We start from the raw sequence: 15,351 nt of genomic DNA on the forward strand, positions 1-15,351 counted from the left end.
TTGAAAATGGAGCAGGTATTGCTTACAAACTATCTCATGTGCTTGGTTTTTTTAGTTTTGTTTTCTTTTTTAATTCTCAGGAGATGTCATTGAATTCCATGGTCCAGAAGGAACAGGAAAAACAGAAATGCTTTATCACCTGATAGCCCGCTGTGTCCTTCCAAAATCAGGAGGAGGACTGGAAGTAGAAGTCATGTTCATTGATACAGACTACCATTTTGACATGCTTCGTCTAGTTACCATTCTTGAACACAGATTGTCCCAAAGCACAGAAGAAATGATCAAACAGTGCCTTGGAAGGCTTTTCCTTGTTAACTGCAATAGCAGCACTCAGTTGCTTCTCACTCTTTACTCTCTAGAAAACAAGTTTTGCGCTCACCCTTCTCTCTGCATTGTGATTTTAGATAGTATATCAGCTTTTTATTGGATAGATAGAAGCAATGGAGGTGAGAGCTTTAACATTCAGGAGATGAATCTGAAGAGATGTGCTGAATTTCTTGAGAAGCTAGTAAGAGAGCATCATTTGGCCCTGTTTGCAACAACACAAACGATTATGCAGAAATCTTCAAACTCCACAGAAAGCTCTGTTCCTTTAAAACCTCACTGTGAAGCTGATGTAGAGTATAGGCCTTATCTATGTAAATCATGGCAACAAATGGTGACCCACAGAATATTTTTCTCTAAGCAATGTAATTTTAGCAGTAGCAAAGCGTTTTCAGTTGTTTCTTGTCACACCAAAAAAACCCATGTCATAAAATGTTCATTCAGTGTTGCAGAATGTGGAGTTCAGTTTTAACTTCAGTCTGTCTCTAAAACTAGTAAATCTTCACATCACAGTCTAATTAGCTTTACTTTAAGTTTTTTTTAAAAAAATTCTTCTAACCTATTTTATTATCTCAGATTGTTAATGAATTTTGTCACCCACCTTTAAACGTCTTAAACTCAGTAAAGGGCAGAGGAGTTTAAAGCTTTGAATTTCTGCAGAAGGTCAGCTTAAAATAGAAGAGAATGTTGAAACTTCTTGTATGTGGTTGATGCATAAAGAGATTAAATCAAGAAGACTAGAAGTATAGGGCATCTTTAACTCCTAATATACTTATGTAATGTAACATAGAGGGTATACAACCAAATGCACTGACTTCAGCTCTGTGTTGTAACTGTCTTCCAGTGACTTATGATAGTGATTGTGTTTAGGCAAATGTAGCTCTTTTTAAATATTGGTCTTAATTCATTGCCATTAGCATACATCCTTAATTCATTCCCATTAGCATTCCCACTGGGCATACATCCTGAGTTAGCAGGCACAGTTGCACCTAAGGGGTGGGATTCATCTCCTCCAGGGAAGGGTATGTAGTGTTGGTCATGGTGGTCCTAGCCAGCACTGCCCATTTGTGTCACATGCTTGGGGGAATAGGGATTCTGGCTGTCACTGTTCTGCCAGCAGTCCTCAAGCATCTGCAGCCCTCCCAAAGTTGAGGGACACAGGGCCATAGTTGACTGATCCTAGGAGGTAGCCTGAGGCCCCTGTAAGTTAGTGACAGACCTAGCAAGTAGTTAACATTTGAAAGGAAAAGGGCTAGAAACATAATTTTTTTAAATACAATTTCTAGCTCTCCTCCTCCCCCAAATCTGGGATGCCGTGTCACAATCAACGTGGTTTGTGTTACTAGTTTTAGATCCTTATTTATTATTATGCCAGCCACTGTTTGGAAAATCAGTCTAGCCACAGAATGCTCACCCAATTTTGTAAATACCTAACTTAGGGATCTCTTATTTTCAGATGATCATCAGTCCACTATCCTATGTCTCCCTTTAGGTGTATCGGCTCTACAAAGCCATGGGATTGCATGGACCATCATAATGCTAAAATGTATTCTCAAAAAGCTCCTCTACAATTTATTTTCTTTTGATCTAGGTTTTATATCATATCCTCCAGTATTTGAACATTCTTTGTACCATGCTATCTCCTGCACACTGTATTTTAATAAAGAGAGACACACAAGTGTAAATCATATGATTTGAAAAAGGCAGAGGAGAAGACTCCTGGCTAAACAGCATATGTTTCTTGGGGCACTTTATGTTCAGAGCAGTGTGCATCAGTTAGTTTAGCAATCATACAATAAGTTCCTTATTGCATAATCTTTTAGAGGTATTTTTAAATGTTACTACCCTTTTACAACTGTTTCACCTCTGTGAAATGAATTTTCATCCAAGTATAGTTCCTAGTACTAAGGTATTGCAATTACTAGTCTCAGAAGCTCAGAATTCTCAATAGAGACCGACGCATTTTCGCTCCTAAAGAGGAAGTAGATAGAGAATGGAAGATTGATGATGAGGAAAGCTTGCACAGCTCCTGCCCCTTATGGTGGATAGAGAATGCTTTAGTTTCAACAGCTGTTAATTTTGGTTCTTTTCACAGACACTAAAGACTGATTTACAATGGTGAATGTAATGTACTACCACCACCACCATCTTATGTTTGTATCTGTTTAAGGGGGAACGGAGGCACCCTGACACAACTTATGTATTTTAAAATTGTGATTTGAAAGGCAGATCAAAGTAAACATAATGAGGAGTGGATGAACAAAAAGATTTATATGCACTGTTACCATGGTAAGAAACAAGGAATATAGGGAGAGGATAAGGAATCCAGAAACACTTCTTAGTAAAATGAACATCATGTATACAGGAAAAACAAGCAACATAGTATATATATGAAAACTCAAATATGTCCTATAAAATTATGGAAATAACTGAAGAAACAAACTTGAGCTTGCTCCTTCCATATTTATTCAGAAACACTAAACAGGCAATCCAGTAAATTCACTTCCTCCTTATGATTGTGTTTGAGGAGACTGTAACCACTTCTGTATGCATTGGCCTGACAGATGCTAGTGCTCCACTCCTTCCAAGAAGTTGTGCTTCTGAATTCAGGTTCCTTTGGAACAGTCCTATCAGAACACTTTTCACATGGAAAGCAGACAGCTTTTCTACAGTGCTTCATCTCCGTATCCATTTAAACCCTAAAAAAACCTGAATCTCTGAGTCATGATAGGTTCCTGTATCAACTCTGAAATGTGTGTTTCTATGACAGGTTAGGGCTGTGAAATTCATTCTGATCATATCTTGCTCAAGAAGTCTAAACTGAAGCTGTTCTAGTGTGCTAATACAGATGAATTGGACATACCAGGGAATCACCCTTCCTTTACATTGGACAGTCTGGAATTCCACCCTTCTTTATCTGAAGCTTGCAAAGCAATGTGATTTCTCCCACATGCTGTCTTTCCATTTCTCCAGTGAGTTGGAGCATACCCTCTTGGCTGAATGCCAAACTCCCAGCCTGGTTGGGATGCCTTCCTGACTCCAAGCCAAATTTCCATCTGAACCTTTATCCAAGCTCAGGAAAAAATGCCTCCAATAGTGGCACTGCTAGTTTCTAGGGTGATGTTAGCTCCTCTGAGTGCCCCAGCACGTGGCTAACAGTAAGAATTCTCCATCACGTAATCTGTTTGCTTTCAGCTGTTTAGCCTTTTATTTGGCACTGTCTTGGTGTAGTCTGGGTTTACACATTTTAGTTTTTGGCTTGAGCTGAGGTGTCAAATGCTGCAAGTTCCGAACAATTAAAGCAGCTAGAAGAAACTCTTCCTGAATGAAGCTCAAGTAGAACATGTGTGTGCAGGATTTGGCATGCTGTGTGTTGCAGCTCTGGCAAACAAGCTCCAGACCATATGGGAAATTCAGCGTAGTTCTAGCAAGGAACAACATAACATTTATTAATCTAGAGTGCCCTTTGAAAGCTTCAAAGGGCTTTATAGGAAAAATACAGTACATTATTTAATGCAAAAAACATACATTACAGTTACAAATTCCACTCAAATCAAGAGGACAAAATATGGTTCTTGCTGCAATGTTCAGCCATGTTGCACAACATATATGTTTCACAGTTTAGCACACATCAGTATAATAAATTGCATATTTAAAAGAAACACCCCCTATAATCTGAGCCAAGATAACTGAGGCAATATTACAGTGAGCATACAGTGAGCACCCCCATTGTTATTTGAACAACCATGAAACCATGCCTGGAAACAAATATGTGGACAACGGTATATCCCAAAACCCTATAAACATACTGTCATCAATATAAACGGAAGGGTAAACACCTTTAAATTCCTCCTGGCCAGAGAAAAAACCCTTTCAGGTGTAAAGGGTTAATTTAAGAAGCTAAGATAACCTCGCTGACACCTGTCCAAAATGACCAATGAGGAGACAAGATACTTTCAAAGTGGGGGGGGGGGGGGAACAAAGGGTTCTCTCTGTGTGTTGCTTTTGCCAGGACTAGAGCAGGAATGCTCTTCAGAACTCCTGTGAAGAGTTAATAAGCAATCTAGTTAGCTATGTGTTAGATTCTGTTTTGTTTAAATGGCTGATAAAATAGCTGTGCTGAATGGAATGGATATTCCTGTTTTTGTGTCTTTCTGTAACTTAAGGTTTTGCCTAGAGGGATTCTCTGTGTTTTGAATCTAATTACCCTGTAAGGTATTTACCATCCTGATTTTACAGAGGTGATTCTTTTACTTTTTCTTTAATTCAAATTCTTCTTTTAAGAACCTGATTGCTTTTTCCTTGTTCTTAAGATCCAAGGGTTTGGGTTTGTGTTCACTTATGCAAATCGGTGAGGATTTTTATCAAGCCTTCCCCAGGAAAGGGGGTGTAGGGCTTGGGGGGATTTGGGGGGGAAAGATGTTTCCAGGTGGGCTCTTTCCCAGTTATATTTTGTTAGACACTTGGTGGTGGCAGCAATAAAGTCCAGGAACAAAAGGTAAAATAGTTTGTACCTTGGGGAAGTTTTAACCTAAGCTGGTTAAAATAAGCTTAGGGGTTTTTTCTTGCAGGTCCCCACCTCTGTACCCTAGAGTTCAGAGTGGGGAAGGAACCTTGACACCTACATTTTTTAACTTGGGTGGCCCAAAGGCATCAAGAATTATGTCTAGGCATTAGAGCTGGACAGAAAAAAAACTTCAGTTGAACCATTGTCCATCAGAGAACACAATTCTATCCAAAGGCAAATGCTTTGCAAATTCATGTCAGTTTTATAGAAATTTTGTTTTGGAGAAAAACTTTGGGGAAAAGCTCGGTGTTGAAACATCCTGTTTTGAGATTTTTGGACTGAAACATTTTTATTTTTAAAATATCTTTTAATTGTGAATATTTTATTATAATATAAGAAATCATAGTCTACATGAAACATTTTGATTTTTCAAAACAAAATGTTTCAATTGATCTGAAACAAAAAATTTGGATTTTTTTTTAGGAGAATTTCAACATTTTGCAGGGTTGTGCCTAACTAGAACACAGACAAATTTCAAAATCTCTCAATCCTCCATGAAATGGAATTTCTATCTTCTGTATAGCTCTACTAGGCATCGAACAAAGTGGCCTGGGTTTCAGAAATGCTGAGCACCTGGGACTCCCTTTGATGTCTATGGGCGCTGCAGCCAATAAGTGATCTGGAAATGCACTGTCATTAACCTCTATCAGGATGATGTCAGCTGGAAGGATGAACCTTAAGCATCCATGAAGGAGATGCAGTGGTACTGAGACTGGGAAAAACCAATTTGCTTCATATTCTAACGGTACGTCTTCACTACCCACCGGATCGGCGGGTAGTGATCAATCTATTGGGGATCGATTTATCATGTCTCGTCTAGATGTGATAAATCGATCCCCGAATCGACGCCTGTACTCCACCTCAGCGGGAAGAGTAAGTGGAGTCGACGGGGGAGCCGCTGCAGTTGACTCGCCGCTCTGAGGACAGTCAGGTAAGTCGAACTAAGATACTTCGATTTCAGCTACGTGAATAACATAGCTGAAGTTGCGTACTTAGTTCGAAACTCCCCTGCCCCTAGTGTAGCCCATGCCTAAATAAATTGGGGGAGCGGAAGTTATCACCTGCCGGCTGTTTTGGCAGCTAAGTGAATTGCGCTAATGAACTGACAGAGCAACACTGTCAGTCATAGATTCATGGACCTCTGCCCTCCTTGATGTGATCAAATATGAAGATTCTCCAACAGTGAGATTTCTCATGGCATGTTGGATAAGGCCTATGAGCGGGACACGCATCTGGGCTATGCAAAGATAAAGGAGCTGAGGCAGGCGTACCAGAAGGCAAGGGAGTCAAACTCAGTCTGGTGCTGTGCCAAAGACCTGCCTCTTCTATAAGGATCTGGACGTGATCCTTGGCGGCAACCCCACCTCCACTGCCAAGAGCCCCATGGATACTTTGGGGGGGCTGCAGACAGTGGCCAGCAGACTCAACCCCAAGGCCAAAGTGATGGACAAGGAAGTGGAATTGGAGGATGAGATGGGACAGGCGACAGGGTTGTCCAGTACTGTTGCAAGCCAGGACATCATCTCAACTCTGGAGGTTTGAGCTAGTCCCAGCACTTCGTCTCTGGCATGCATGATGCAGGAGAGGGGGGCTCTGGTAAGTGATCATTTTGAGTTGATACTGCTCAGTTACATGAGTTAGAGCTGTCTTTTGCTTTATGCTATAAGTGGGTTAAGGAATAGAAATGTACAAGACTAGCGGTGTTTAATTCTGCTTCACATTCCCCTGTGCAGCTACTCAGTGGGGTGGAACAGTGTGTTAATGTACACCGAGATATTGCGCGAATCCTCCAGAGAGATCTCTAGGAAACTTTCTGGTAGATACTCACCAATCTTCTGCCAAAGGTTCCTTGGCAGAACAGCTTTGTTGCAGGAAACTTTCCCACACCAATTGGCAATCACTTGTGCAGGGCCCAAAGCAGCACACAGGTGAGCAGCACAGGGACCCGATCTGAAGCCACACACGTGCAGGAGATGTACCCTTGCATCCTGGCTTACCCTCAGGAGTAAGATATTGGTGTGACATTATTGACAGAATCTGTAAATGTCTAGATCATTGTTGCAACCAAAATCCTATAGTGGCACCAAATCTCATACAAAAGGGGTCAAATAAGGTGTCTAAGACAAGGTTATAGTTTTCTGGTTATGATTATGCTATCTGTATATGTGTATTATTTTTGTAGTTGAAGTTATGAATATTGGCTCTATACTGTCTGTATTTCAAACTTATGCTATGCTTCTGGATGACACCCCAGACAAGTTGGTGTCAGCTCTGCCTAGCCTGCTTGATGGCCCATCAGCTATACAATTGACCTATTGAGAGAAGGCAGACACACCTTGTGACTCAGCAAGGTATGCAGGGACATGCCTATGGACAGAACTCTGAGGTTTTTCCATACCATGTGAGGGACAGCTTGTCCATGGGACAAAAAGCAGAGACCACATGGCAAGAGACTATAAAAAGCTGCTGCAGCTCCTCCATCTGGTCTTCAATCCTGCTTCTTACCTCTGGAGAGACTTTGCTACAAATGGGAGCTCTAAACAAAGGACTGATGACCCATCCCAGCTGTGGATGCACTCCAGAGACTTGATTTAAACCGGCAGTTTATTCTATCACTGTTACAAGCCTGAACCAAGAACTTTGCCATCACTGTATGTAATTGATTCCATTTAACCAATTCTAGTTCTTATCTAATCTTTTTCCTTTTATGAATAAACCTTTAGATTTTAGATTCTAAAGGATTGGCAACAGCGTGATTTGTGGGTAAGATCTGATTTGTATATTGACCTGGGTTTGGGGCTTGGTCCTTTGGGATCGAACCTTTTTTCTTTTACTGGGGTATTGGTTTTCATAACCATTTATCTCCATAACAAGTGACACTGGTGGTGATACTGGGAAACTGAGTGTCTAAGGGAATTGCTTGTGTGACTTGTGGTTAGCCAGTGGGGTAAAACCAAAGTCCTCTCCGTGTGACTGGTTTGGTTTGCCTTGGTGTGCATAGAAACCCCAGCCTTGGGCTGTAATTTCCCTGCTTTAAGCAATTTGTCCTGAATTGGCACTCTCAGTTGGGTCCCAACAGAACCAGCATCGTTACAATTGTCTTCAATGACCCCTGCCTATGGAAAAAGGTGGCAGAATTTACGATATTGTCCCTAGTTGCTTACAGTGTTCCCCTTAAAAAAACACCCTTGGCTCCTTCTTGAAGGTGTGTCATCATCCCCCTGGCCAAACTCACCATTTTTAGGGCATTGGCCAAGCTTGTGTGTTTGCCAAGGGACAGTGAGAAAGAGGTGTATTGTACTATTATGATTAGATGATGTGAGTTTACTAACAGTCGTGCTTCTGTTTGTTGTTTCTTGCTCTTTTGCAGATGTGACCTTCAGGGGAACCTCCTACACACTGATGGAGCATCTCCACCAGAAAAGGAAGCAACCAAGGAGGAGCAAGGTGTAGTCGAAGAAGAGAGCCTGAGCCATGAGACCTGAAGTGATGCCTGAGGCCAAACTAAAGTAGTAGTGAGGCCCTGCTGATATAAAACAAAGTGAACAAAAGGCAGACTGTGAGCAGAAGTCAGGCCCTGTTATAAAACATGGCTGTTTCTAAGTTCACTGGTTCTGGCAAGGACAGGGCTGGTATTGCAAGGACACACACATTCCTGAGAAGTACTAGGCACAAGACACTTATGCAAACACATTCCAGAAGGGTGGTACCAGAACACCCTGATACTAAGTGTGGTACAAACACACTCCCCAAAGATAACAGGAACATGTTAACGCCTCCTAAAAATAAGGTCAGGATGATAGTATGATGGCTAGAGATGTTTTGATTGAACCAACGTGTAAGGTAAAGGGTGCTAACGAACCGTGTCAGAGCAGCAATATGTAACTTGTTTGTATCGGTGTATAAAGAGGGGTCTCAGAAGAAGTATTTTGGCCAGCTGAGGAGGGAATAGAAAGTCCCACCATTCACTGAGCTGAGTTCATTGTTACGAGCATACAGGTACTAACGTAACTGTAGACATTGATCCAGATAGCTAGGACTGTGCTTTGTTGACTATAAGCCTGGCCAGGTGCCTTTGCTACTAAACCAAGACTTGTGGTCTTATTAGCAGTTTGATTGGAGTCTGCTATGCGGACTATCTGGCCAGAGCCAGTGCTGCACGCAGAGAGAACACACGTGCAGCCAATGACTAACTACAAAAGGAAGATGTGTTTTAGGAGGTCTCCAATGCTCTGATGGCGCAGAACAAGAATGCAGGGCAAGAAGGGAGACAGTTAATGAAAATTTAAAAATAAACAGGGGCAGGACCAAATGTTTGTTGGCCAGGAGTAGGTGATAAAGGTGATGGAGGAGCAAACGAAAATGCTGAAGTCCTTAATTGCGCTACAGGCAGAATACATGTGCTTGACACCCCTTGCAGCCCCTACAGAACTGTTTGCCATGCAGTCCCTAAACTCCTCACATACATTCCTTGCGTCTTCCAGCCTATTGCAGTACCCTCTTCACGCCACCCCTTCGGACAGCTTCCAAAATGATAGCTGGAATTGCACACAGCTATGACAGCCTCCATTGGGAGGGTGCCCTTCAGTGTTAGAAAATGCTTGGTTGAAAGGGAGTTATGTTGTGTTTAGTGCTATTTAATAAAAAAAAATATATACTTTCTGAAAGGTAATCTTTATTTCTCTCCTACACAAGGTGGTTGCTCCTGGAATTAATACACAGTGGCAATTTGCATATTTGCACACTACAAATCACGGTCAGGAAGCAATCATCAAAATTTTCATGCAAGGTGGCAAGTTAACAAAGAATGGCAGACTATGGAAACGTATTATTGGTGCTCATTGTCAAAATGACAGGTTTCAGAGTAACAGCCGTGTTAGTCTGTATTCGTAAAAAGAAAAAAGAAAAGGAGTACTTGTGGCACCTTAGAGACTAACCAGTTTATTTGAGCATGAGCTTTCGTGAGCTACAGCTCACTTCATCGGATGCATAGCATATCGTGGAAACTGCAGAAGACATTATATACACACAGAGACCATGAAACAAAACTTCCTCCCACCCCACTCTCCTGCTGGTAACAGCTTATCTAAAGTGATCATCAAGGAGGGCCATTTCCAGCACAAATCCAGGTTTTCTCACCCTTCCCCCCCCCCCCCCCCAGACACACATACAAACTCACTCTCGTGCTGGTAATAGCCCATCCCTCTTTGAAACCTCTCTTTATAATGCGCATGATAATCGAGGTGGGTCATTTCCAGCACTAATCCAGGTTTTCTCACACCCCCCACACACACACACACCCACCCCCCTCCAAAAACCACACACACAAACTCACTCTCCTGCTGGCAATAGCTCATCTTACAATGTGCACAGCAATAATCCAAGTTTAACCAGAACGTCTTGGGGGGGGGGTTTCTTTTTACGAATACAGACTAACACGGCTGTTACTCTGAAACCTGTCATTATGCAAGGCACTGCATTTAGCCGCATGGAGTGGAAATCTATCAACTGCATGAAAAAACTTGTACAGATACAGACAGACATCATCTTCCTTTCCAAATGCAAACAGATGGACATCGTACCAAAAGGACTGAAGGTAAAAAATCCATTACAATCTACATACCACACAGACTATGCTGACAGCTTGTGCCACACGCTCTCAAAGAAACTGCGGAATCACCTGATCAACATCCTCTACAGCAAACAGGGAAAGATTAAGAATGAGCTCTCAAAAATGGATACTCTCATAAAAAACCAACCTTCCACACAAACTTCCTCGTGGCTGGATTTTACTAAAACTAGACAAGCCATTTACAACGCACACTTTACTTCTCTACAAAAGAAAAAGGACACTAAACTTTCTAAACTACTACAGGCTACAAGGGGCCACAGCAATGGTTCCCTCAACCCACCCAGCAATATTGTTAACCTATCCAACTATACTCTCAGCCCAGCAGAAGCAGCTGTCCTATCTCGGGGTCTCTCCTTCTGCCCCTCCACCCCCTCGAACATGATACAGTTCTGTGGTGACCTAGAATCCTATTTTCGACGTCTCCGACTCAAGGAATATTTCCAAAATACCTCTGAACAACATAATGATCCACAGAGGCCTGCCTACCAACATTACAAAAAGAAGGATTCTAGGTGGACTCCTCCTGAAGGTCGAAACAGCAGACTGGACTTATACATAGAGTGCTTCCGCCGACGTGCACGGGCTGAAATTGTGGAAAAGCAGCATCACTTGCCCCATAACCTCAGCCGTGCAGAACACAATGCCATCCACAGCCTCAGAAACAACTCTGACATCATAATCAAAAAGGCTGACAAAGGAGGTGCTGTTGTCATCATGAATAGGTCAGAATATGAACAAGAGGCTGCTCGGCAGCTCTCCAACACCACTTTCTACAAGCCATTACCCTCTGATCCCACTGAGAGTTACCAAAAGCATCTACAGCATTTGCTCAAGAAACTTCCTGAAAAAGCACAAGATCAAATCCGCACAGACACACCCCTGGAACCCCGACCTGGGATATTCTATCTACTACCCAAGATCCATAAACCTGGAAATCCTGGGCGCCCCATCATCTCAGGCATTGGCACCCTGACAGCAGGCTTGTCCGGCTATGTAGACTCACTCCTCGGGCCCTACGCTACCAGCACTCCCAGCTACCTTCGAGACACCACTGACTTCCTGAGGAAACTACAATCCATTGGTGATCTTCCTGATAACACCATCCTGGCCACTATGGATGTAGAAGCCCTCTACACCAACATTCCACACAAAGATGGACTACAAGCCATCAAGAACACTATCCCCGATAATGTCACGGCTAACCTGGTGGCTGAACTTTGTGACTTTGTCCTTACCCATAACTATTTTACATTTGGGGACAATGTATACCTTCAGATCAGCGGCACTGCTATGGGTACCCGCATGGCCCCACAGTATGCCAACATTTTTATGGCTGATTTAGAACAACGCTTCCTCAGCTCTCGTCCCCTAACGCCCCTAGTTTACTTGCGCTATATTGATGACATCTTCATCATCTGGACCCATGGAAAAGAAGCCCTTGAGGAATTCCACCATGATTTCAACAATTTCCATCCCACCATCAACCTCAGCCTGGTCCAGTCCACACAAGAGATCCACTTCCTGGACACTACAGTGCTAATAAACGATGGTCACATCAACACCACCCTATACCGGAAACCTACTGACCGCTATTCCTACCTACATGCCTCCAGCTTTCACCCTGACCACACCACACGATCCATCGTCTACAGCCAAGCTCTGCGATACAACCGCATTTGCTCCAACCCCTCAGACAGAGACAAACACCTACAAGATCTCTATCAAGCATTCTTACAACTACAATACCCACCTGCGGAAGTGAAGAAACAGATTGATAGAGCCAGAAGAGTTCCCAGAAGTCACCTACTACAGGACAGGCCTAACAAAGAAAATAACAGAACGCCACTAGCCGTCACCTTCAGCCCCCAACTAAAACCCCTCCAACGCATTATTAAGGATCTACAACCTATCCTGAAGGATGACCCAACACTCTCACAAATCTTGGGAGAAAGGCCAGTCCTTGCCTACAGACAGCCCCCCAACCTGAAGCGAATACTCACCAACAACCACATACCACACAACAGAACCACTAACCCAGGAACCTATCCTTGCAACAAAGCCCGTTGCCAACTGTGCCCACATATCTATTCAGGGGACACCATCACAGGGCCTAACAACATCAGCCACACTATCAGAGGCTCGTTCACCTGCACATCCACCAATGTGATATATGCCATCATGTGCCAGCAATGCCCCTCTGCCATGTACATTGGTCAAACTGGACAGTCTCTACGTAAAAGAATAAATGGACACAAATCAGATGTTAAGAATTATAACATTCATAAACCAGTCGGAGAACACTTCAATCTCTCTGGTCACGCAATCACAGACATGAGGGTCGCTATCTTAAAGCAAAAAAACTTCAAATCCAGACTCCAGCGAGAAACTGCTGAATTGGAATTCATTTGCAAATTGGATACTATTAATTTGGGCTTGAATAGAGACTGGGAGTGGCTAAGTCATTATGCAAGGTAGCCTATCTCCCCTTGTTTTTTTCCTACAAACCCCCCCCAAGACGTTCTGGTTAAACTTGGATTATTGCTGTGCACATTGTAAGATGAGCTATTGCCAGCAGGAGAGTGAGTTTGTGTGTGTGGTTTTTGGAGGGGGGTGGGTGTGTGGGGGGGGGGGTGAGAAAACCTGGATTAGTGCTGGAAATGACCCACCTCGATTATCATGCGCATTATAAAGAGAGGTTTCAAAGAGGGATGGGCTATTACCAGCAGGAGAGTGAGTTTGTATGTGTGTCGGGGGCGGGGGGGGGGGGAAGGGTGAGAAAACCTGGATTTGTGCTGGAAATGGCCCTCCTTGATGATCACTTTAGATAAGCTGTTACCAGCAGGAGAGTGGGGTGGGAGGAAGTTTTGTTTCATGGTCTCTGTGTGTATATAATGTCTTCTGCAGTTTCCACGATATGCTATGCATCCGATGAAGTGAGCTGTAGCTCACGAAAGCTCATGCTCAAATAAACTAGTTAGTCTCTAAGGTGCCACAAGTACTCCTTTTCTTTTTTCTTTTTATTGTCAAAATGGTGCTTCAAAGCCTCCCTCGTTTGAATAGTCCCCATTATGCCCCTCAAATAGCCCCTCATCTTGCTGCTCAAAAATCAGCCGGCAGGCAATCTATCTTCACACTCCACCCCTGGGGAAACTTTTTAACCTTAGCTTTGCAAATATTATGCGGCACACAGCAGGCCGCTATGACTATGGGAATAATTTTGCTCATTTAGATCTAAACTGCTATAAAGGCAGTGCCAATGAACTTTTAGGCTGCCAAACACACATTCAGTAGTCATTCTGCACCTGCTCAGCCTATTGTTGAAGTACTCCTTGCTGCTGTCCTGGTTTCCCGTGTAAGGCTTCATGAGGCATGAGAGTATGCTGGGTCTCCCAGGATCCCTATGAGCATTTCAATATGCCCCATTGGTATCTTCTGGTCTGCAAAGAAAGCCCCCACTTGCAGTTTTCTGTACAGGCCAGTGTCCCTGAAAATCATGAAAATGCATCATGCACCTTCCCTGACCACCCCGCATTATCAGTGAAATGACCCTGGTGATCCACAAGTGCCTGCAGTACCATAGAGAAGTACCCCTTTCCACTGATGTACTCTATTGCAAGATGGTCCAGGGCCAAAATTGGGATACTCGTGCCATCTATTGCCCCACTGCAGTTAGGGAATCCCATTGCTGCAAAGTCATCCACTATTTCACACACATTTTCAAGAGTCACAGTCCTTTGTAACAGGATATGATTAATGGCCCTGCACACTTGTGTGCATGCAACCCCCGTGGTGGACTTCCCAATTCCAAACTGATTTGCTACTGACCGGTAGCAGTCTGGAGTTGCAGCTTCCACACAGTGACCACCACATGCTTCTCCACAGAGAGAGCAGCTCTCATTTTGGTGTCTTTGCACTGCAGTGCTGGGGTAAGCGCTGTACACAGTTCCAGGAAGGTGGCTTTGCACATACAGAAGTTCTGCAGCCACTGCTCATCATCCCAGACTTGCATAACAATGCCATCCCACCACTTAGTGCTTGTTTCCTGAGCACAGTAGCGACGGTCCATCATGTGTAACTGTTCCATGAATGCCAAAAGTAATCTGGTGTTGCTTCTTTCCAAGGCACACAGCGCATCAGACATTATGGATTCCTGTTCAGATTCAGAGCTCATGATATACTGCATCATTAGTCGCGCTGTGTTCATAACGCTGACCACAGCAATAGAGCACAGTGCAGGAGCCATCCTTTCAGGCAGAGATGGTGGGCACACAGTTACTGGGCCATTGAAAAATGGCACAAAACATAGAAGCCCTTGGAATGATGGGACAGAAAAAAAACCCTGCATTGGATGTTGAGCCTGCACCCATGATGCACTGTGCTCCACTCTGCCTTCCCACCACTCCTAACTGCAGAAGGTGGCAAGTTGTACAGTGGGATAGCAACCCACAGTGCGCTGCTCTCACTGTCAGTGCTAGAGCACCAACTGTGGCCGCACTCCACTGACAGAAGAAACATTGTGTGAACATGCACAAGTGATGTAATTATAGTGGTTTATGATCGTCGGCGTAACTTGCATCGACTTAAGTCTGTAGTGTAGACATAGCCTGAGTGTATTAGCGTGTGATTGCCTTTTCTCCCTGTGACAGGTTGGGTCACAGAAACTCCCTCAAGACTGTCAGTCAATGTGCTGGGATAACACTGAGAACAAATCCCCCCCCCCCCCCCCACCAGAGAAGGCTTCCTTCCGCTCCCATCTTGCTGAGCTGGACACACCAGTCAACTACAGCACAGACCAAGAGGTTGGGCCACACCTCCCTCCTGTTCACAG

General features: G+C 43.6%; 1 protein-coding gene across 1 annotated transcript in view; it reads left to right on the top strand.

The window, feature by feature from the left end:
• Window positions 1–4,160, top strand: part of XRCC2 (X-ray repair cross complementing 2) — a 28,746-nt gene extending 24,586 nt beyond the window's left edge. Inside the window, exon 3 of the mRNA XM_074946313.1 lies at window positions 81–4,160. Within this exon, the coding sequence (XP_074802414.1) occupies window positions 81–796 (716 nt within the window). The 3' untranslated portion in view covers window positions 797–4,160. The remainder of the gene's footprint in view (window positions 1–80) is intronic.
• Window positions 4,161–15,351: the final 11,191 nt, after the last annotated feature.

The sequence above is a fragment of the Natator depressus genome, chromosome 2 (assembly GCF_965152275.1).
Source record: "Natator depressus isolate rNatDep1 chromosome 2, rNatDep2.hap1, whole genome shotgun sequence".
NCBI lineage: Eukaryota > Metazoa > Chordata > Testudines > Cheloniidae > Natator > Natator depressus.